This window comes from Raphanus sativus, chromosome 9 (assembly GCF_000801105.2).
Source record: "Raphanus sativus cultivar WK10039 chromosome 9, ASM80110v3, whole genome shotgun sequence".
NCBI classification, from domain to species: domain Eukaryota; kingdom Viridiplantae; phylum Streptophyta; class Magnoliopsida; order Brassicales; family Brassicaceae; genus Raphanus; species Raphanus sativus.
This window is the reverse complement of record NC_079519.1, coordinates 31,903,065-31,924,876: the sequence shown is the minus strand read 5'-3', so window position 1 is coordinate 31,924,876 and position 21,812 is coordinate 31,903,065. Positions and strand designations below refer to the sequence as shown.

Sequence of the window (21,812 nt, the reverse complement as noted above, 5' to 3'; positions counted from 1 at the left end):
CATATATTGATCATTATTAATATTGTAAAAAATATGAGTAAATAAAAAATTTCTATTTAACTACATTTAGCCAAACACATAAAAATATTTTCTATTTGTTTACAAAATCAGTTAGGCATATATATACATTCATGTATTCATTTAGGTACGGGTCGTTTTTTTCGGGTATATATTTTTGATATTTTTTTTCAGGTACTTCCTTTTTGTATTTTTTTTATTTACAGATTCTACCACTGCATTTCAAATCAATTTATATTCATTAACTACAATTCCATAACTTATTGAAACAAATCGATATTCATATATTGATCATTATTAATATTTTACAAATATTACTGAATAAAATTTTATATTTCACTTAATTTAGCCAAACACGTAAAATATTTTTTATTTGTTTACAGAATCCATTAGAAATAAATATTTGGGTACCCATTTAGTTACTGGTCAATTTTTTCGGGTATAGATTTTTTTGGTTTTGATATTAGGCCATGTTTGGATATAAATTTAGGTGTGAGTTTCAAATTGAATCCCCCGGGTCTGTATGAATTTTGTTCTGATGTATAAGAAACTAAAAATATTCAAATAACGAAAGTATTTTAAAATTGATTTATATTTGAACAAAAAATAATGGCAGCACATAACAAAAAATCAATACAAAATACTGTACATTTGTATTCAAAATCATTTTTTAACAATAAACTACACAAATATGTTTATTTGTATAAAAAATTAAATTACAATGTAAATATTTAATTAATATAGAAATATGTCACATTGTTTAAAAAACATATCAATATAAAAATATTATACATTTGCGTTCTAAAATTATTTATTTTAACAACAAACCAAATAAATATATTTATTAGAGAAAGAATAAAACAAAGGAAAAAAACACATAATTTACCAGAGAGACTTTATATGTCGAATTTATTATAAAGAAGATTTTACTAAGATAAATACATTCAATAATTATAAACAAATAATATGTTTCATAAAACTGAAAATAATACCCGCCCTTTCAAGGGCGGGTCAAAATCTAGTATTGTATATAGGTAAACAATTATGGGGTATTTTAGATTTTAGCGTCCTAGTGTTATGTATGCTCTAGAATTTAAACACTTAAGACTTTAGGATATACGTTCTTGTAACATTTTGTAAAAAGGGGCCAACCTGTGAAATCGATTCTTACCTTGTATATCAAGTCATCAACTTACCTAATGTACTCTGTACGTGTTTAGACAAGACTCTGTTTATCTTTCTCTCTTTTACATGTAAAGATTTTATACTTACTCTTCGTCAAGCAAATGATGAGTTACACCATTCCACCAATATATACTTGAAGAGCAAGGTTCTCATTCCACACAATACTTGATACATGTGTAGAGATTACAAGCACAGTATCTTCTCTAATGCGAATAGTCTAGTTACATCTTATATATTTCATCTTTGCAATTTCAATATGTGGAGACGTCCAGTACATCCACATTTTACAATTTGCGTGATAATCTTTTTATACAAACCTTTTATACATTTTTGTGTTAAAGACCAAAAATGTTTATACTTGTAGAAAAATTAGGTAGAATCAACTTTCATACGATATAACAAAAGAATTAGTCCGAATTCAGCTGCTACTTGTTTTTTTTTTTTGGGTTTTGGGAGAAATTATATGTATAGTTTACATGCTCTTGTTTCCTCCAACTTCTTGAAAAGGCAAAGGTACAGACTTGAAGGCTCTGTATTTCCCCACATTGTTCAAATGCTCATTCTCCAACCTGATTACAAAACCAAATTAGAACATAAAAGTTCATCTTTCTTGAATATGGTTTTAAAAAAAGTAAAATTTGAACCTGAAAAAGTTCCAAATGCCACGACGAACAATCTCTAAGATGGCAACAACAGCAACCAAAGCTCTTTTATGCAAAAATGGAGCTTCTCTAATCCCAAGAACCGTCTGCATCCAAGCCAGCCTCAGCACCACATTCACCACCTTCATTAAATTTACAACATCTCAAGTCATAATGTTCCACGAAAAAGAAAAGCGCTCTGTGTTTGTTTTTCTTTAATTACCATGACAATGAAGTATGTGCTTTTGTGAGGGATTAAGAGTTTGTCACGAAGCCAAGGGTTTTTGGAGTTGCGGTTCATGAGACCCCAATCCATGAAAATGTCCCAATAAGTATTGAACAATGTGGCAATGGTCGACGTGGCTACAGCCACAGTAAGCCAGTACTTCCCTTTATGCATCTCGAAGACTGTCCTAGCCGCAACCGCCACTATAGTCGAGAGATATTTTAGGGCGTTTAGGCCTTGATTTTTGTCTTTCTCCTCTACCAACCTCCTTATACACTGCAACCAAAACAAAACAAAAAATAGTTTTGAACATTTTGAAAATATATTTGGATAAATTGGCAAATCCAAGTCCCCAAATATTAGACAAAAAAAAAATCTAATATATAATTAGTGTCCAACTCCACTTATTATGAAAGAAGCAAATCTATTGAGGGTTTCGATTCAAAACGGATATTAATATCATACTAATAAAGGGAATTGAGCATCTGGTGACAAACATCCAGGGAAGGACATATGGTTCGTCATAACAGATGCAAACATTATTGCTTATTTCATGTAACATATATGGATTTAGTACCTGAGCAAAGCGGAACCAGTAAGGAACGATTGCAACAATAAGGTAGAGTTTTTTATAAATGTCACTCTCATAGCATTCATGTGTCCGTTTCTTGAAATCTCCAGCCCATCCATAATAACAAACGTAAAACAATAGGCTTCTGAATGCTTGCACCTGCCAAACCAAACCCTAATGATTTTCTGAGGAAACACACAAACTTGATAACCGGATCCTAAACCATACAACTCGTTACCTGGGATGTTAATTGATCTGCGAGAAAGAAGTCCGGGAGAATAACCTAGCAATAGACAACAAACTCATACATAAACTCTATGGAACAACACGCTACAGATATTACTTGGATCGCACGTTACCTGGTAGAGCGGGCTTAGAACACAACGGACGACGCATCCTATGAAGAAGTATCGGCTTGCCCGATATATTATATCGAATGGACAGAATGACACCGTCAACAAGCACTGTGATCATAAGCCAAAAAAAGAACATTTCACAGCTAATTAACAAGGTGGATGTACATTGCATATCATCAATGATCAAGAACTTACGAAGAGAAGAGCTAAAGGAACCAGCTCTGTAATGACACTAAAACTCTTGGTTCTTGGATCCATTTCCATGTCGAGATTAGAGAGTACTCCTCCGAACGTTAGAACTGCTAGACCAGCGCCAACCAGAAGAACCTCTCTGTAACCAAGATCAGTCCCATGCTCAAAACCAAAGATAAACGGGTAGTTCACTCGATATCTACTCCAGAAGTATATGTCTCCAGCAAACATAAACAGATGAACCGCAACGAACCCCAACAAGCTGCAGAGTCAGGCATTTATATAATTGAGTTCCTCTGTGTTTTGAATCTTTAAAACAGAAACGTTACACATAGGATGTACAAAAGTATTTTTCTTTAAATAATTAACATTGTATTAAAAAAAGAACAAAAAAAAACAAAATGATGAAATGTAACGTTTAATTATAACGAACCTATAAAGAGGGAAGATGTTCTCCATGTACTGATGTCGACCTTCGCTTTTTGCTATGCCTCTTATATGTACAACAACCGCTATTGAAATTGCAAGAGCCGCAGCGCAACCAGACAAGAAGCCTGTAGACATGATGAAAAAATGATGTTTTAGTCTACTACTAGAAAGAAAATACACCTTTAGAGATTTTGTGTACCGAGGCAGTATGTGACTCTGTGTTTCTCCCTCTTAATTTTAGGCCTTAAAGATTTCATCCCGTCTCGGTGATTTCCATTGGAGAAATGCTTAATAAACGTAGCTTCCACTCTTGACATGAGCCTCGAGACCTGAAAATGTTAAAAGATAAATTATGATTTCATGTAAACATCCAAGAGAGATTGTTTGGTTACTTGTAATAACCTCATCACAGCTTCCTAAATAAGAATGATCCACTGTGTTTAGATAAGGCTTTGATGTATTCCTCGAAGTAGTCTGTGAATCATTACAAAGATAAATCAATATCAAATCACAGCAAGAACAGATGTAGAACAAACAAGATGCTTACAAACCTTGTCATACTTCTTTAGTATCTTTGAAAATGCCAACTGATTCAAGAAGCTGTAAACACAGAGAGAGATGATGAGAATACATAGTTTTAGGGAACCTAAAGAATACAAATTCTTACCTGTAACTCTTTAGGAATCTAAGTTTCTGGTAGAACTCAACAAAAGCGCGGCTCATAAGCTCCTCAGCTCTCTTAAGCTCAACTTTGGTGAAGGTTTGGTCACTTGTGAGACCCATGATCATGCCTCTAAGAGTTTGCAATGGAGTTTCGGATTCGATCTTTATCTTTATATGATCCAACATTTCTACTGGAGCAGGTTTGTAGACTTTCTTGTCTTCTTTCTGTTCAACTTCTTTGATCACTTCCATTGGTGAAGTGGCTACACACATCAAAACATTCACAAAAGTTGATTCTTGAAGTGACGTAAATCTTTGTGCACCAGTAATATGTCACATATCTAGAAACAATTTAAATAAAACTGTTAGTTTAATGAGAGAGATAGAGCTAAACCTGGAGCCCTAGGGGTTGAATGTGGAGAAGATTGAGCACTAGAGACAGTACTAGAGATAGGACTCATGTGAGGAAAAACTAGGTTTGGATTCTCAACTTTAACTCTAAGAGCTATCAAAACGTTCAGTTGTCTACTAAGCTCATCAGCTTCCTCCATCACACTCTCCACTTTCTGCTTATAAAACCTCAAAACCTTGTTGAACTCTCCGTCGAGCCGCCGGAAAAACTGAACGTCCATCTCTCCTCCTTCCTCAGCTGAGCATAGAAACGTCGTCGTGTAGGTTCCCGTCTTGTCCTCGTTGATGAGAATGACTTGATCCTCGTCGTCGTCGAAGAGATGGTAATGGTGGTGTCGTTTGCTGCTTAGAGGGTTGTTGGGTTTGTGTGATTTCTTCGGGGAGCCTCTTGCTCGGTTGGTCAGACCGCTAAATGCGCGGTAGAGAGATATGGTTCTTGATAGCCCTGTTGGACCCGTTTCCTCTCCGGCTTGGTTTACGCCGCCGTTGGATTGGAGCGGTGCGGTGGTCTCTCCGTTTTGTTGAGAAGGAGGAAGAGGAGGAGGACGTTGTTGTTTTTTTTGGTGGTGACGGAGGATCTGTTTGACGATGGCTTTGAGAGAACGGTAATCCATGTAGGCTTCACGCCATTCTTGGATCATCTGCGTTTCGTATTCTTTTCCAAACTTCATCTTCTTCTCCCCCTGGATCTGGTTTATTTTTCCCCCGTAAAGATTGGATTCTCCCGGGAAAAATTAGCGGAGACAACAACAAGAAGTTCTTGCTTTTGCTTGTTACCCTTTGTTTTTCTCCTGACGATCTCTAAGTTTCTTTTATAAAAGAGTTGTGTGTAAGAACTAGATCGAGCTTCAGTTTTTATGTGTATACAAATCTCATGCAGCTAAGAAGCGAAAAAGATAGGTCAATAGATTCTTAAATGGGAATAGTAATCACTAACATCACATTCGAGTCTGTCTGACTTTCTTTGTATGTATGTGTACATCTAATTATTTGGTTTAAATGCGTATGAAAATTTATTAGACAGAAGTCAGAACTACCGTACAATTAACTTTTGAGATATTCTAATGTTCCATCCGTCGTAATAAATGTCATTTAACATTTTTTCTGGTTAAATAAAAATATTATTTTATAATTTTAATATAAATTATATTTACTTTCAGCTGAAAATTAATTACAAACTGCATTGATTTTATAAATAATTTTATTTATCTTAAATATTATTGGTTAGAGATATATAATTAATAACAACTTACATATATTTTCGTCGCTTTCTTAATTTTTATTAATCTATATCGTAACAGATTGTGTTACGATTGTGAAAACTTTGTAAATCCATAACACATATAAAATTCCTTAGTTATGGAGTATTCAAAAATTCATAATCGGCTTCAGATCCTAGTTCTCGAGATTATAATTTGCAAATAGATATTGTAGTTACACTTTGAAAAAAAATATTACTAGTACCACCTCTGCTGCCATCTCACCAAGTCAGGCTTCCAAGTGGACCATCTCACCAAGTTAGGCCATTGTGTCACATATGAAAAAAAAAGAGTATATTACTAGTAAAATATTAAAATATGTGTTAAGAAATCCACTTAGGAAAACTACTAAAAAGATGTTTTCGGACGGTATCGGTCATGAGATTTTCGGAGCTCTATTCAAAATAAAAAATATGATTATTATTATTATTATTATTATTATTATTTTCCTTTAAAATAATTTATTAATTTATTTATTTTAAACAAAAACCAAAGTTTATTTATAATTAAATCTTAATAACAAAATTATATTTTATGTCTTATAAAAAAATTATCTATTCTTGTCTTTAGTTTTTTTTGAAATTTTCTTATAGATTTATCATAATAATATATCATTTTAGTTGTACTACCAAGTTATTTATAGTTAAATCATAATAACAAAAATATGTTTTATATTTTATAAAAAAATTATGAACTATATTTTAGTTTCTTTTAGTTTTGAAATTTTCTTATAAAATTTAACCACTAATAAATAAATATTTTTTTTTTAAATAGGGGCATTCAAATGTTTCGAACAAATGCCTTCAGGCCCGGCTCTACTTTCAGGGCACTTCATCTATTCATAAAAATGTCTCTTAGCGTTACTCATCTCAAAATACCCAAAATTCATGGGCGAGATTAGGAGAGTTTTATTCTATTTTTGGGTTTCAGATCTTCATTAGTGATTTGTAACCACAAGTGTGTATGTTCCTCTAGTCCCAAACCAAACATAAACTTATCAGTTCCTTGTTACACGGAAGCTTGTTACACGGAAGCTGATCGTATAAGCTATATGACAATCAAAACAACTACATATATATTTTTTTCCTTCCAACCATTAAACAAAAAAGTTATTGTGTTATTGAAAGATGGATTTGCTATCATCGAGATGTAAGATTCAGATGACAACGTTAAGATGGATCATAATGATGACACTGATGATGAGAATAGGAGAATCGATGAGATTGGATCTGGAATCAGGCAGCACCAAATGCATCTCCGACGATATCAAAATAAATTATATGACTGTAGGAAATTACTCCATCGTCAATCCCAACGAAGCTCTCCATCTTCCGGCTTCCCACAAAATCTATGTCACTGTAAGCTTTAGTTATATTATAATCTATGATTCAATATCGTTAAACCGGACCGGTAACTAAACCGGAGAAGTTATAGGTCATGGGTTAATATGGTTTGATCTGGTCCGATTATGTTTAATCATCCAATCATTTATGTGTAAATATCTGCTCAGAACTACTCGTTTAACCTTAACAAAAAAAAGACTCACTGTATACGTATAAAATGTATGTATAAGGTGGCCTCGCCTAAAGGGCACAGTCAGCATCATGCGGAAAATGTGGAGTCTGGACAATTCGTGTTCACGGCGATGGAAAGCGGCGATTACACAACGTGTTTTGTGGCTCCCGGTTTTAAACCCCCGGCTAAGTTCGCCGTTGATTTTGAGTGGAAAAGTGGCGTGGAGGCTAAAGATTGGTCCACCATTGCCAAGAGAGGCCAGATTAACGTACAAACTAGTGTTGCATTCTTATCATGAAATCTAAGATATAATCATTTTTACTTTAAATAGGGCCCCGGATATCTCAGGTCCGGCTCTGACTATATATCTAAACTTGCGTTTTTCTGTTTGCCAAACCATTTCTGATCTCTCTTATTGAAACCTAGCTAATTAGTTTTTCTCCGATATTAAGCGCATGTCGATCTGAAGCGCATTTCTGTGTGTAACTTACTTTAGTAAGATGATGTTTATGCTCAGATGATGGAGGTGGAGGTGAGCAAACTACGAGACGTGACGGAATCTATACATGACGAAATGTTTGAACTCCGGGAGAGGTACAATTAAGCAATCGAACTTTAACCTAAAATGTTATTTCCTCTTCTTCTTCGTTATCTCTTATTTTTGTTTTAAGAATCATAATTTCATTTAATAGTTAGCCTGTACATTTGTTGATGATAAGAGTATTTTGGTGATGAGTTGTATACAGTATTTACCTTTTTTAGGATTTTATGTTTGGAAACACACAATTTCATAATTTTTACCACTTCAGACATTCATCAAATTTTATATTTACACAATAAATGTGTTCAAATATAGTTAGGAAAACCTAAACGTCTTCTGGCCCAACAAAAACTATCAAGAAATGTTCTATGACTTTTTTTTGAAATTGTATAAAAAGGGTAAAGTGTTTCTATTATTTGATTATTGGACTATTTCATTCCGCTACTCATCTAACATATAGGGGCGGATGCAAGATCATATTTAGATGGGGTACATCATTTTGTTTCATTATGTAATAGTTATAGGGTTAGGGTGCATTTGTTAAACTATGAGCAATCACTAAAGAAAAGTCAAAATTAGATGGGGGTCTCATCACCTCTGTCCGCCACTGCCGTAACATACATTGTAAGATACATAAAAAATTTATAGCGCATTTTAATTAGATAGGTTATAAAATTATTGAGCATTCGATTTACACGATCCATTTTGGGAAAAACAAAACCAGTATGATGAGTTCGTAATCGCTAATGTGAACTGTGACAGGGAACGGGAAATGCAGGAGCTAAACCGATCGACAAACTCGAGAATGGCGACTTTAAGCTTACTGTCGATCGTGTTTACGTTGTCGGTCGCTGGCCTACAACTATATCATCTCAAGTCATTCTTGGAGAGGAAGAAGCTTCTCTAATCAAACAAGTTGTTTCTCTTACTTTTATCAGATTTTTGTGTTCTCGGTTTTAGTTTCTTTTTACTAAAAGCATCACTTTCTTTGTCTTGGATTTTGAGAATTTAACATTACATATATTCTGGTTGTCCCAAAGTCGTACTGATTAAAAGTCTTGTATCTCATCTTTTTCTTTCTCTAATTTTTTTTTTTTTGAAAAAATGTTAAATTTATTTAAACAATAAAAACTTTTTTACATCAGGTGTAACGTTGTTTTAGCTTTGCTATAAGAAAAAAATAGAAGATCAAAATCAAAATCAACTTAATCTCTTGCTAACTTCTTGTGGCAAACCAATCCATTAGAGCTCTCTGAAATCGTCGACTCCCACCCATGCGCAAAGAAGATATGCGGTTTTACACACCTTTATCAATCACTTTCAGCAAAGTAACAGAAGTTTAGTGCATTTCTCCGTGTTTTCTCCCACTCCTTTCTTGCCATATGGAATGAATAGAAATTTGAAACGCGTATCTGAGAAGAAACATGTGAGTAGAGTTCCTTCCAGTTTCTGCCAACAGATTTAGAATACAGAACCAGTCCTCTGTGTAGCGAGTTCCCAACAGCTTTAATGTTAACCCCTTCCAAATCTACTGAGTGTATGCACAGCTGAAAAAAGGTGTTCGCGAGTTTCCATGTGGCCCGAACATAGGACACAATTAGCATCCGTTTGTGGGTTCCATTTTTGAATACGAATTCCAGTGGCCAAACGATCATGAATGGCGATCCAAGTGAAGACAGCGTACCTTGGTGTAGCTCCTGAGAACCAGATCACCTGATGCCAGCTTACGTGTGAGGCAGGTAATCTTGTCATCTGCCAAGTATGTTTGGAACTGAAAGTTGGCTTAAAAGAGTCTCCCAATCCCTTCCAAAGCCGAATATCATTCTCAGAGGATAATCCCTGCAAACCGCAACTTCAAGATTTCATTCTCAATGTGAATCAAAAGCGCAACCCGATGTCTTCGACTTCTGTATCTTTCAACTTCAAGATTTCTTTCTCTAATTGCAAACAGTTTTTTAAGATGCGCTACCTGCTCGCATGGAATAGACCGTATATGCGGCAGTTAAACGGGGCATAATAGACATCATCACCATCACTAGACAACTCATAATGCATAAAATCCTCTTGTGGGTCATTAACATGACGGAAAGTAATATAGGCAGATTCGTTAAACCAAAAGACATCACCACTAAATCTGTAATGCATATAATATCATGGCTTCTTGATGTCTTAATAGCAGAATTTCGAAGCAAGAAACAATAACATTTGACATAAACTTAAAATAGAAAAGTGTGCGTTGGTTTCTTAATTAGTGTTAGAAACTTAAAAGAGATGTACTCCCGGAGCAAAAGAAGGTTATTTAGTCATCGTATTCACGATGTCCTTTGTTGTGCTTGTAGTGATCCTTCTTCTTATTCTTCTCATCATCACTATCATGATGGTCCTTCTTCTTCTTCTTTTCATCATAGCCATCACGATAGTCTTTCTTCTTCTTCTTCTTCTCATCATCATTGTCGTAATGATCCTTCTTCTTCTTTTTCTCATCACAATCATCATCATGGTCCTTGTCCTTCTTCTTTTTCTTCTCATAATCATCATCATCATCTTTCTTCTTATCCTTCTTCTTCTCCTTCGTTTTGCTCTTCTCATCATCAGTGTCGACCTTGCCACTCTGCAACATATAAATAACGATCAAAGCAAGAGGCTCTTCAAATTCGTCCAAAACATTTGTTAATTAATTACCATTTCAATAAAAAAAATTATGCGAGACAAAAAGTATTTCAATCCAGAGACAAGATACTTTAGAAAGATGTTCTCTTAGACCAACATCAATGAATAAAACATGAAATATCGCTAAAATATTATACATGTTTGTAAAACATTTTGCTTTCACAAAACCTAGATGCAAAATTTAGAAATGGCATTTTGAAAATTAATCAAAACTTACGTATTTTTTGTGGCTTTGACTCTCTTTGTTATCATCATCATCATTGCGACTGGCTTTCTTGTGATCTCCCTCGTTCTCCTTTCTCCCACCGTGTTTGGTTTTGGGCCGAGCGTAGCTACTGTACTCGGTGTTGAGAGCCTGGTCGCCATAGGCAGAAGGCTCCTGTCTTGATGAAAACACGGGCCTCTGGTACTCAAATGCGTCACCGGAGAGAGACGAGAGAGGGTAACAGTTCTCGTCTGACGGCGGGAGCGAGCGGCCGTACGTCACGGTGATGTCATAGCCTCCGCTATACGGCGTCGGGTCGTACTCGTCGAAGTCATCCACGTCAGCATCGTCTTTGGTGTAGTACGGCATCTGGTTGATTCTTTTGGGATCTCTCTATCTCTCTCACGTTGTTGCTCAGTCTTTATCACCCTCCTGTTTACATGGCGATCACTACGCGGGAAAGTCATTGCTGCCACGTCGCTTTTTTTTTGTTGTTGTCTAAGTCAAAATTAACGACGTGGCAAATCCGGTCTATCGAACCGACAATCTTGATCTTTATAGTGGAACAAAAAATATATGGAAGTTAAAAAAATGGAAAATAAAACTTTAACTAAAATTTATAATAAGTTAATATATATATATATATATATAAATAAAACTATATTGGGTTATTGGTTTGGTTCGGTTTAAATCCAAATCAAACCAAACCATTCGGATTGAATAAAACATGAATCAATTGAATTATATAAAAATCACGGTTTGGTTTAGGTCGGTTTAATTTCGGTTGGATTGGTTCGGTTTGAGTTTTTTGGCCCACCCCTACCTTTACACGAATTACAGGGTATATTTACAAATAACTAAAACTAAAGGGTTGTTTGTGATATAACAAGAACTAACTTAAACACGAGAAAAATACGGAGAACTATAACAGAAACAACAGCACACAAATACTGTGTTCGAACTAACTTAAATCATCTTCCTTTCTAACTGCCTCACCAAGATTCTGGTGAAGAACAGAAGAGGAGCTTAGATAGAATGGAGACGAGCCGAATAGTGACGGTTACGCAGGACGGTTCCGGGGACTACTGCTCTGTTCAGGAAGCAGTTGACTCTGTTCCTCTTGGAAACACTTGTCGGACTGTGATCTGCATCCCACCGGGGATTTACAAACAGCCGGTGTACGTGCCCAAGAGGAAAAACTTCATCACTTTCGCCGGAATCTTCCCGGAAACCACCGTGATGACGTGGAACAATACGGCTACCAAGAATGAGCATCACCAGGTTTTGACGGAAACTTTTTTTTTTCTGATAACCTTGGCAGATCACTCTGATTGGTTGGCTTGTTTGCAGGAGGCAAGTGTCATCGGGAAGGGAACGTTTGCGTCCGGGACTGTTATTGTAGAAGGAGATGACTTCATCGCAGAGAACATTACTTTTGAAAACTCTTCTCCTCAGGTACATGTTTTTAAAGTCTCTACCTTTTTCACATAGAATCCGACAAAAGTTTACAACTTGTTTTCCAGTTCTGTATGATATAAGTCTGTTACCTTTTTCACATTTTAAACTAGAGAAACTCTCAAATTCAGAACTTATTTCATCACTTCTGTCTGGTGAACACTCTAGTAGGACCTCTAATGTTGACTTTCTTACTATTAGGCTTAAACTAAGCTTGTTTTTCTTTTCTTTTCCTAGGAGTGTAGAATTGGTAATTTTTATTGTGTAAATGATTATTACTACTTATGTTTATTAACCCTTGTACTTGTTATATATAGGGATCAGGGCAAGCTGTTGCGGTAAGAGTCAGTGCAGACCGTTGTGCCTTCTATAACTGTCGGTTTCTCGGCTGGCAGGTTCGCTATATTCTTTTATTTTTTCATGTTTTATGTTTCACAACAAAGTGTTTCACTATATACTTGTTTAGTTTAGATGAGCATCATCATTTAGCTGATGGCAAAAAAACCGTGAAGTGCAGGATACTTTGTATTTGCATAGTAGGAAACAATATTTGAAAGACTGCTACGTCGAGGGAAGTGTGGATTTCATATTTGGAAACAGCACCGCACTCTTGGAACACTGCCATATCCACTGCAAATCTCCGGGTTATATAACAGCACAGAGCCGAAAATCGCCTGAGGAATCTACTGGTTACGTTTTCCTAAGGTCATTTAATTAATATCATGAATTAGTTATATATCTTTTTGATGCCTTCGAACATTCTTTCTTACAAGGAAACTTATCTTTCTAACATGCTTGTTGCAGATGTGTGATCACCGGCAATGGTGAGAGTGGGTATACGTACCTAGGAAGGCCATGGAGGCCATTTGGGAGGGTGGTCTTTGCGTACTCTTACATGGATGCATGTATCAGAAATGCTGGCTGGCATAATTGGGGAAACGAAGAGAATGAGAATAGTGCTTGCTTTTATGAGTACAAGTACTTCATCTGAGATCTCTTTACTATATAAACAAAAAATAAATTGTAATCAAGAAACAAAGTTTTGATATTGTGGATGTAAAAAACCGCAGGTGCTTTGGTCCTGGTAGCTGTTTGTCTGAACGTGTTACGTGGTCGAGAGAACTGATGGATGAAGAAGCTGGACACTTTCTACATTATTGTTTTGTGGATACAGATCAGGACCGGCCTTGGTTGTGTCCCAGAACGGGAGGCAGGACACCTTGCTCGGCGTAGAGTACTTATGCTCAAGAAGGTCGTGGGTTTGACTCCCACTGTGGTCGTTTGTTTTAACTTGAATTTTTATTGTTCAAGAAAAAAAAAACAGAAAGCTCAAGAAATACTGTTTTTCTTGTTTTTAATCTAATTTTGCCAATAAACCAGTTTGTAAAAGTCTTTCGTTAAAGACAAACATTTCATCTAAAGTTTAATGATATTTACAGTTTAGCAAAGAAAATGTAAGCCCAAGAAATTATCATTGTCTTCTTCATGAGATTCTGTTTATATACAAAGTATAAGTTGCTTCCTTATAGCTGTACAAAGGCAATATGTACTACTATCTATTACTATAAAGAAATGTTGGATCTCTCCTCCTGACACATCAGCTGCCACATCAGAAATTCGCTCATCTCACGTGTGACACGTGTCCAGTTAAATGAAACGCAGCGTCTTTTCTTTTGTCCTTCGTCTGGGCTTCACTTGGGCATGTCACGCTCTGTTTTGCGGCTCAGACACCATCTAGCCATACGCCCGTAGAGACGATACCGTGTTCTTCGTTTCTCTTAGATCGGCGGAGACGATATCGATCCAAATTCTGTAACGGAAGGCGTTGTGGTTTCTGCGTCTTAAATCTTATTGTCTTTAATCTAAATTCTATAAATACTGTCTTAGAAATCTTCAGATTGAGGTGCTTCAACTGAATTTTATCTCTTTCTTACAACCAACCTGCAACAATGGTGGTTAACCAAACCTTTTTCTCTGATGTTAACACCGGTCGTTGTTCCGATCAGTCGTCACGCGTCTGATGCGATTCTGGGAAACCCGAAACGTCAACAAGGGAGGAGAACTGATGGGAGTGGACATGCTCCTTCTTGATGAAAAGGTTTGTGTCCTTAGGCTCCTTCACTGTCGCTAACAATTTTAACCCCACAGCTTCTCATACAATTCGAGACCTTTTAATGTTATAAGCAGAAACACCGACGTCAAGTTCTCAGATTCATCCCATCGATTCACTTCACAGACTTTACTAAGTTTGTTGAGAGGACCGAATCAGCTGCTTCAATTCCCTTGGAGATTTTTAGGTTTCGTAAATATGCAGAGTTAATGTCTTTGGCAAATACTAATACTCAGTTAGTTACCTGGTGAGTCCCATTACTTTCATTAATCCATTATTGGAAGTGTTTCTAGATCAAGTATAACTAGACTAGACCTTCACTTTGTAGATAGCGGTTGTACGAGACATCAACATTACTTAAGAAAGAAAGTGGTAAGTGAAGTGTCATGCAGAGATTGCTTAACTAAAATATAGCCTTGCTTGCAGCTGATCGAGACAAGTTGTTCCATGGGATTCTAAAGGCAAAAGTTATGAAAGGTATTCAATGGAAGTATCAGATTAATTTGTTTTTTTGGTTCCTGCTGTTAAAATTGCATCTGAAATCTTTTTTGCTTCTGCTATGAAAGAGTATTCCACATATATAACTTGCAGGTTTAGGAAGAAACACAGTGCAAGCGAGTCAACACAAATAAGGTCAAGGATCTCATCACCAGGGCTCAGAGACATAAACTTCCTTCAACATAAAATCCAAGCCGAGAGCAGGAAGCACGTGGGAAAGAAATCTGAGGTCCACGGGCTGAAATGTTCTCACAATGATTGAGAGCTTGAATCTGCAAGCAACGTTAGTCAGCTCATATGTAACTTTAGCTGAACTGCTCTACAATTTATATGTTCCATATGCGAGACTAGAGTTAATATGGTTAGAGAAAACGCTTTGCTCTACTTTTCTTACTTTCAACAAACTGCTTTCTGACCAATTTATAACCAATTCACTATAGATACAATCCACTGACATTCAGACGTATGCTATATACAGTATCTAAGACTTGAGTCATTTGCCTTCTTTGAAGCTTATTAAGAAAACATTAGTTTGTACTTTTTTTTCTAAAAAGAAGCTATTAGTATGGAACTATCACTGACAGAAACTATTCTGAAGCTGATTGAGCATACTGCACCACCTAAGAAAACTACATGGTACCCTCATCAGAGCAGACCCTTTACTGCAGGAAGTGGAACCGCAGGCAGATGCTTAAACACGGCAAACTGACATAAGTTAAACAGCTTCCACACTGGAAGCCAGGTCTGCAATGTGAGACTTACTGGTACAGTACACTCAAAACTAAATAGATGCTGGGAACTGAAAAATAATTTTTGTTTTTGGGTAAAAATTGATGAATAATTTTTGGGGGCTGCATACGAAGTTACAATAAAAATAGTATATACTGTACAATGTTATCAAGGTATGTTCGTGCTGGGATAGGATAGTGGAGACAATTATTGAAATCACTTCAACACCAGTGTCAAGGTGATCTGCTCTGAGTTCTAAAAATTATTGCAGATATACAATACGGAGGTAAATATGCTCATTAAAAATTACAACTCACTACCGTGGTTTGAACATTTAATGTCAATTATTGAGTTGAATCGTCAGTATATATCACTTAAATAATCACCAAATAAGCAAAGAAAACATAAAATATTAATGTATGTGATCTAAGTGTATATACACAACTGAGAGATGTCAACTAATTACAAAGAAATATAAACTACAAAAACGAACCAAAACTCGAAAATGCACCGAGCAACCACATTTATTCTTTCTGCACCAAAAAACAAGAAAACAAAATAATACAAAATCATAATAGAAGAAGAGAACCTCTTAAAAAGCTTATAGAACAGGGGCTCTCTGTTGCTCAAAAAAAGAAAAAAAGAGGCTCTCTAACTTCTTTAAAAACAGTCCTTAGAAACAATTTATAATAAATGTCCGAGTATCTGATATTGTTATTCACTCACAAACCTATTCCAGTCCAAATTAACGTCTCTACAATAAGAAAAAAGAATACAAAACATTGTCTCTAACGATGGAACATCCACATAACTTCAAATAAATTTAAAACTTCATTATTAGATTATCTCTAATGTTCCATTCATAGTTTTGGGTTTGTTTGTAAAAGTTAGAATTAACCATCAAAATTTTGAAAAGTAAGCATAGATATTATGAAAAATAATTTCCCATTACTCCAAAAAGATAATAAATTCCCCATTAAGATGGCGTGATGGGAAAATAATTGACTGTATTGAACTGAAATTGTGTTTATACATTAGTCAAACAAATTCAATGTAAAAACACATATTTAAAATAGTACAATGTAAATAGATGTGTGACAAAATTAAAAACAAATTAATCATATTGATATTACAAACAATTTAAGATGATAAATTTACATATAAAATATAGAAGCCAGTTACATATTTTTATAGTCAAGTAAAAAAAAGTAGTCATTATCATTTTCATGTGAATAATTGAGAAAAGTTTTGTCTGATAAAAATAACATAACAAAATAGTTAGTGTTTATGTTATTTTAATTAATAATAAATTTATAGTTTCAACTTTTCATTATAATTTAAGATACTTTTATATTATACATTCATTCACTGCCCGCCCGTAGGGCGGGTTTCCCCTAGTATGTACATGAAAAAATGCTGTATTTGGCTGAAGCTGTATGTTTCTTTGTTTGTATAATTATAATTTGTTGAAGGAAAATATCAAAGTGGGCGTTTGGTCTAGTGGTATGATTCTCGCTTAGGGTGCGAGAGGTCCCGAGTTCAATTCTCGGAACGCCCCATTTTTCATTATTTTTCCTTTTTTTTTTGGTTTTTTTCTGACTAATTATTAATAGCTATAAAGAGTGGAGAATCGAGTATAAATATCTTCCTCTTCCTTACTGTGATTCCGATTCTTGATTTGCTTTTACAAGTTTTAACTTGGTGGGAAACACCAAGCAAAACGTTAACAGAAGAGCTTACTCACCAAATCAGTCACAAGAGGAACAAATAGTAGTAGTAACTTTGATTTGCAGAACCAAAAGACCATATGCAGTAAAATACATTCAAGAGAAAGCACAAGAGTTGTTCAAAACGTTAGTTTTGCCTCATCTGGTGAATTTAAAATACAAGATGAAGATAATAGCAGGATCAGGACCGGCCTTAGTCGTGTCCGAGAACGGAAGGCAGGACATCTTGCTCGGCCTAGAGTTACTTATTAAGAAAACTCAAGAAACTAATACTGTTTTCTTCATTAAGTTAATGTGACTCTCTGTTTATATAAAAGTATAAGCTGTCTCCGTATAGCTGTACAAGTATAAATGCAATATGTGTTCAGTAGGTATATCAAATAGTGCTTTAAACAAAATGTTGAAGACTCTCTTAATGTGTACTCTTAATGAAGTTTTGGTGCGAAGTATTACACATTAATTCTATATAACAAAGAGGGCGTTTGGTCTAGTGGTATGATTCTCGCTTAGGGTGCGAGAGGTCCCGAGTTCAATTCTCGGAACGCCCCAAATTTTTTTATTTTTAGTTGCCTTTTGTTTTTCTTTCCCGAGTCAATCAGCTAGGAAGAGTGGAGATTTAACTATATATCTTCCTCTTCCCCACCGTGATTCAGATTCTTAGGGTGGTTTTACAGATTTCGATGAACTTGGTGAGGAACACAAAGCAAAACGTTAATAAAGAGCGCTTCCTCACCAGTTAGTAACTTTTGTTTTTTGGTCGAAATAGTTAGTAACTTTGATTAGCAGAGACAAAGAAAAAAAAGACAGTAAGACACACTCAAGGGAAGGACACGCACAAGGGAACGGAACACACAAGAGTTGTTCAGTATCAAAAAGTCAAAATCAAACTAAGTCAACCTATTGGACTAGGTAATTTCTTTGGTGTCTCTGAAGATTGTGCTTTTCATTTTACTGCTGGTAAGAAGCGTGGCCATACATGGGCTGCAGTATCACAGACGATATAAGAACCGATTTATCTTTAATTATCAAAACGTTATATATTCGGAAACATAATAGAATGAACATCTAATCATCATCCTTCTCACATAACATTATTGTTTACTTTAATTATAATCTTTGGATTTCATGAACACGTAGGAAAAGGAATACCACAAGACGCTAGGGCCAAACGACCTTGTTCGGAAGTAAAATATGGTTTTAAAGCTGGATTCTTTATGAAATCACAAAAACATGGTTCTTGTACTTTCAGATTCTTGCAACACTCTGGCGATAACTTATCTCCAATGACTATACCTGGAACGCATCCCGTGATATCAATAGTGTTGCAAGGTGGTTTCGTAGATTGAGGTTTGATGCCATTTGACTTGATCGGAGCCGTAGATGACAAGAGGGTTACAACAAACGCGATGACTACTATTGTTGGAATCTTCATGCCTAGTGATTTTATCTCTACTTCGTCTGCTTTTCTTTGTTTATATGTGCTTGAAGAGATATTTTATCTAGGGATGGTTGTATTAATATTTATAGACATGAACAACTGAAAAATATGAGATTGTGCAACGGATCCTGTCTAATATTTTTTTCAAAATTAGAAAGCAATATTTGAAATGAATTTAATATTTATTAAAATTAGAAAACAATATAGGGATGATTGGTTCGGGACTGTAAAAATTTTAGTGCAGAGTTTGGGTTGTAGGATTTTCTGATTTAGTTTTAATGGATGTAGCTTTAAAATTTTCTACCGCTAAAAAGATGAAATTTTAGAAAATAAAGCTGTTACAATTATTTTTTTAAATTTTTTTGCTGTAGTTTTAAAATTAATATAAAATATAATTGGTGAATTAAGAAGGTAATTGGAAAAGGCTGTAACTTTATATTTTTGGTTGTAGCATTGTATCTGTAGATTTATTTGATAGCCATTTTTAATGTTCTAGAGATTTTTTACTGTAGGTTTTCTAATGAAAAGAAGCTTGATTTGTTGACATATATGGTTCTGAACTAAATTTTGGTTTTCTAGAGCACTCACAACAACATCCAATCACCCCCTTAAAGAGTGTAAATAACAATTAAAGGTAAAATCACTTCATATAATCTAACCAATCATTCATATTATTATTTTTTTTACTAAAAAATATTATTCTTTCTTTTTTACCAAAAAAAACTTTTTTTATACGTAACTGCACAAGTCTTGGATCAAAATACTGTATATTTGTATATGTTATAATAAAGTCCATGCTGCAAAACTCTTGATGTCATCTTCTCTAGTTTGGCCTTTCTGTTGTTGTAACTTGCATTTTGTTCAATGATACTGTTTTCTTGTGTGTTATTTTCTCTCTCTCTCTAAGCTCAACTATAACTCATTTCAAAGATCCCAAGTCAACAGGTTTGCTGTTTATACAGAGATCTCAGATAGCACATGTACATACATGATCTTTAGTTGGGGTTTGTGGTTGGCAAAATAGAAACTAACACTTTGATCTCAGATAAAAATACATGATCACCAGGAGGCGTCATGCAGCAATGACTGCAAATCAGTGTGCACTAAAATACACAATAAATCATCTATTTAATTTTACAATTATGAGTACTGTTTTAGCATGTAACCTTGAAAACCACAAGCAACTTTTGTACAGTGGAACCAAACATGGGCATAATATAGTGTGTAACAACGTTGAGAGAGAGATTTGTAAAAGGATAAAACAACCAAACAACATTCCTAAAAAAACAAAAACGTTACTACCAAACCAAAGCCATTTTGTTTTTTTTCAGTCTAGTCTACTGAGCAAGTACTCCACTTGAACTTCTTTTGTCAAGGGCATGATCCAATCTCCATACAAGTGCCCCACCAAGATAGGACTAATTTTATAAACATGAGATTCATCAACCTCTTCTTCTTCTTTCTCCTCCATCCCCACTTTCACTTCTTGCCCATATGTTCTAGTTTTCATCTCAACTCTCTTCTTCACCGCCTCCTCCACCGTCGGGAACGTCAGCATATCCATCAACGCATCCTTATCCTATACAGAAGAGTGAAAGCACATCAATAAACTTTGTGTGTATAATAAAACTATGGATAAGTGGATACACATACTTGTGCTTTGATGGCGGACTCGTATGCCTCAGGGGACGCTTGGAACTTGGCCTCTGCCACAAACTTACCGTAATGTATCCTCTTTGAAAGAGACTGAAGGCAGATAGCGTCACAGACAGCTGTTGAACCGTAGTTACCATCATCACCTTTCCTCACTAGTCTCGGGAGAAGATCTCTAAAGTACATGTTCCATATCTTCTTGTTTATATTAATCGAATCACCAGCAAAATGCAAAACCTAAAAAAAACAAAACTGAATCATCCCCTTAACACTAAAGACACTCAAAATCTTTAAAAATCAGTTAAAGCAAGCAAAAGCACACCTTAGGGTACTGAAGAGGAGGCAACATAGGCTGAGGCAAATCCTGAGGGAAGTAAGGATGTTCATCAGGGCTCTGGAACCTACCAACCTTAGCGTGAAGGGTCTCGGTGCCTTTGACCATGTACTCGACCAGAGAGCCTTTGAATCCATCCATGTCGAAAGCGGTGGGATCGTAAGTATCTTCGTTGTAACAGTACTTGGCTCTCTCCAGCAGACCGAATATGATACTGTCCTCTTGTCGGATCAAGGAGTTTCTGATGCCTTCGAGTGTCAAGCTCTCGCTTTCGTCCACTCGTTTCTTTCCTGACACCGATCTGTGTATCAAAACAAACAAACGAGAATTAAAAAAAGGTTTCTACTTTAAGGTAAGTCGAAGAACGGGAATCTATAAAGATGAGAACTTTCGTACCCGTTGAGGGTCGTGACGGCGTGAACAGAGCTGGTTCTGTAGCGTGGTGGTGGCTTTGAGGGAGGAAGAGAACAGAGGACGGAGAAGGAAGGTTTGGATAAGTGAGGAGGGGGTAGGGAGCGTCGATGGGTGTTGAACCCAATCGAAGGGGAATTGGAAAATGATCTCATTGATAATAGTGAGGACTCCATTGATGAGAAAAGAAAAAAACAGAGGAGGTGGAGAAAACAGAGGATTGAGAATCAGAGGAAGAGACAGAGGATCATGAGCAGAGAGAAAGAGAGATGTATGTATGAAGGAGTTATTAGGGCATTCGGGGGTAGGTGTAGACTAGTGGTAGTTGGTGAGGACTGAGGAGAGAGAGAGAGAGAGTTGGTGGAGAAGCGAAGAGAGAGAAAGGTAGGCTTGTCGGCCGTACACGAAAGGTCTTGAGCTTTTTTTTCGAGAATTAAAAGGTTTGTGTTTAAGCAAGCACGCAAGTCTCATAGATGAAGGCATAGATTACATATATACTAAATGAAGAAAGTGTATGTACCTGTTACAGAAACTGAACACTATGGACCTATGGTTGTCTTGTTGACCATACTTGA

General features: G+C 35.7%; 5 protein-coding genes and 2 non-coding genes across 7 annotated transcripts; 4 read left to right on the top strand and 3 right to left on the bottom strand.

Annotated features, from left to right (window-relative positions):
• Nucleotides 1-1,675: 1,675 nt before the first annotated feature.
• Nucleotides 1,676-5,363, bottom strand: LOC108826257 (phosphate transporter PHO1 homolog 9-like). Its single transcript, XM_018599646.2, has 13 exons — nt 4,676-5,363; nt 4,286-4,544; nt 4,170-4,218; nt 4,021-4,092; nt 3,818-3,947; nt 3,623-3,743; nt 3,193-3,451; nt 3,001-3,105; nt 2,880-2,924; nt 2,648-2,800; nt 2,068-2,346; nt 1,848-1,987; nt 1,676-1,772 (listed from the first exon to the last, which is right to left on the bottom strand). The coding sequence occupies exons 1-13, from the start codon at nt 5,361-5,363 to the stop codon at nt 1,676-1,678; spliced, it is 2,397 nt and encodes a 798-aa protein (XP_018455148.1).
• Nucleotides 5,364-7,078: 1,715 nt separating this feature from the next.
• On the top strand, nt 7,079-9,070 carry LOC108826561 (transmembrane emp24 domain-containing protein p24delta11-like). The gene is made up of 4 exons (XM_018599934.2): nt 7,079-7,309; nt 7,525-7,734; nt 7,984-8,060; nt 8,770-9,070. Exons 1-4 carry the CDS (start codon nt 7,079-7,081, stop codon nt 8,912-8,914), a joined length of 663 nt encoding a protein of 220 aa, XP_018455436.1. The 3' UTR covers nt 8,915-9,070.
• A 1,088-nt stretch (nt 9,071-10,158) lies between these two features.
• On the bottom strand, nt 10,159-11,268 carry LOC108826535 (uncharacterized protein At5g39570-like). The gene is made up of 2 exons (XM_018599912.2): nt 10,895-11,268; nt 10,159-10,618 (listed from the first exon to the last, which is right to left on the bottom strand). Exons 1-2 carry the CDS (start codon nt 11,249-11,251, stop codon nt 10,307-10,309), a joined length of 669 nt encoding a protein of 222 aa, XP_018455414.1. The 5' UTR covers nt 11,252-11,268; the 3' UTR covers nt 10,159-10,306.
• Nucleotides 11,269-11,911: 643 nt separating this feature from the next.
• Nucleotides 11,912-13,603, top strand: LOC108826433 (pectinesterase 31). Its single transcript, XM_018599820.2, has 6 exons — nt 11,912-12,163; nt 12,233-12,337; nt 12,655-12,732; nt 12,855-13,042; nt 13,142-13,315; nt 13,408-13,603. The coding sequence occupies exons 1-6, from the start codon at nt 11,918-11,920 to the stop codon at nt 13,568-13,570; spliced, it is 954 nt and encodes a 317-aa protein (XP_018455322.1). The 5' UTR covers nt 11,912-11,917; the 3' UTR covers nt 13,571-13,603.
• A 3,557-nt stretch (nt 13,604-17,160) lies between these two features.
• Nucleotides 17,161-17,232, top strand: TRNAP-AGG (transfer RNA proline (anticodon AGG)). Its single transcript has one exon. It is a non-coding gene; the product is annotated as a tRNA-Pro (tRNA).
• A 645-nt stretch (nt 17,233-17,877) lies between these two features.
• On the top strand, nt 17,878-17,949 carry TRNAP-AGG (transfer RNA proline (anticodon AGG)). The gene has a single exon. It is a non-coding gene; the product is annotated as a tRNA-Pro (tRNA).
• A 1,989-nt stretch (nt 17,950-19,938) lies between these two features.
• LOC108823896 (chorismate mutase 1, chloroplastic) lies at nt 19,939-21,797 on the bottom strand. Its single transcript, XM_018597204.2, has 4 exons — nt 21,223-21,797; nt 20,815-21,127; nt 20,493-20,729; nt 19,939-20,418 (listed from the first exon to the last, which is right to left on the bottom strand). The coding sequence occupies exons 1-4, from the start codon at nt 21,411-21,413 to the stop codon at nt 20,167-20,169; spliced, it is 993 nt and encodes a 330-aa protein (XP_018452706.1). The 5' UTR covers nt 21,414-21,797; the 3' UTR covers nt 19,939-20,166.
• Between the last annotated feature and the right edge of the window lie 15 nt (nt 21,798-21,812).

Bases quoted from the DNA above. Each gene is read 5' to 3' on its own strand.
- LOC108826257 (XM_018599646.2), bottom strand. From the start codon at position 5,363: ATGAAGTTTGGAAAAGAATACGAAACGCAGATGATCCAAGAATGGCGT. The intron at 3,106-3,192 runs GTAAGTTCTTGA...TTATGATCACAG, and splicing joins TTCCTTTAGCTCTTCTCTTC to TGCTTGTTGACGGTGTCATT. The intron at 2,801-2,879 runs GTAACGAGTTGT...TTGGTTTGGCAG, and splicing joins CAGATCAATTAACATCCCAG to GTGCAAGCATTCAGAAGCCT.
- LOC108826433 (XM_018599820.2), top strand. From the start codon at position 11,918: ATGGAGACGAGCCGAATAGTGACGGTTACGCAGGACGGTTCCGGGGAC. The intron at 12,164-12,232 runs GTTTTGACGGAA...GCTTGTTTGCAG, and splicing joins CCAAGAATGAGCATCACCAG to GAGGCAAGTGTCATCGGGAA. The intron at 12,733-12,854 runs GTTCGCTATATT...CGTGAAGTGCAG, and splicing joins GTCGGTTTCTCGGCTGGCAG to GATACTTTGTATTTGCATAG.
- LOC108823896 (XM_018597204.2), bottom strand. From the start codon at position 21,413: ATGGAGTCCTCACTATTATCAATGAGATCATTTTCCAATTCCCCTTCG. The intron at 21,128-21,222 runs GTACGAAAGTTC...TTTGATACACAG, and splicing joins GCCGTCACGACCCTCAACGG to ATCGGTGTCAGGAAAGAAAC. The intron at 20,730-20,814 runs GTGTGCTTTTGC...TGTTTTTTTTAG, and splicing joins CTCCTCTTCAGTACCCTAAG to GTTTTGCATTTTGCTGGTGA.
- LOC108826535 (XM_018599912.2), bottom strand. From the start codon at position 11,251: ATGCCGTACTACACCAAAGACGATGCTGACGTGGATGACTTCGACGAG. The intron at 10,619-10,894 runs GTAAGTTTTGAT...TATATGTTGCAG, and splicing joins GTCAAAGCCACAAAAAATAC to AGTGGCAAGGTCGACACTGA.
- LOC108826561 (XM_018599934.2), top strand. From the start codon at position 7,079: ATGGATTTGCTATCATCGAGATGTAAGATTCAGATGACAACGTTAAGA. The intron at 7,310-7,524 runs GTAAGCTTTAGT...TGTATGTATAAG, and splicing joins CCCACAAAATCTATGTCACT to GTGGCCTCGCCTAAAGGGCA. The intron at 7,735-7,983 runs GTACAAACTAGT...GTTTATGCTCAG, and splicing joins CCAAGAGAGGCCAGATTAAC to ATGATGGAGGTGGAGGTGAG.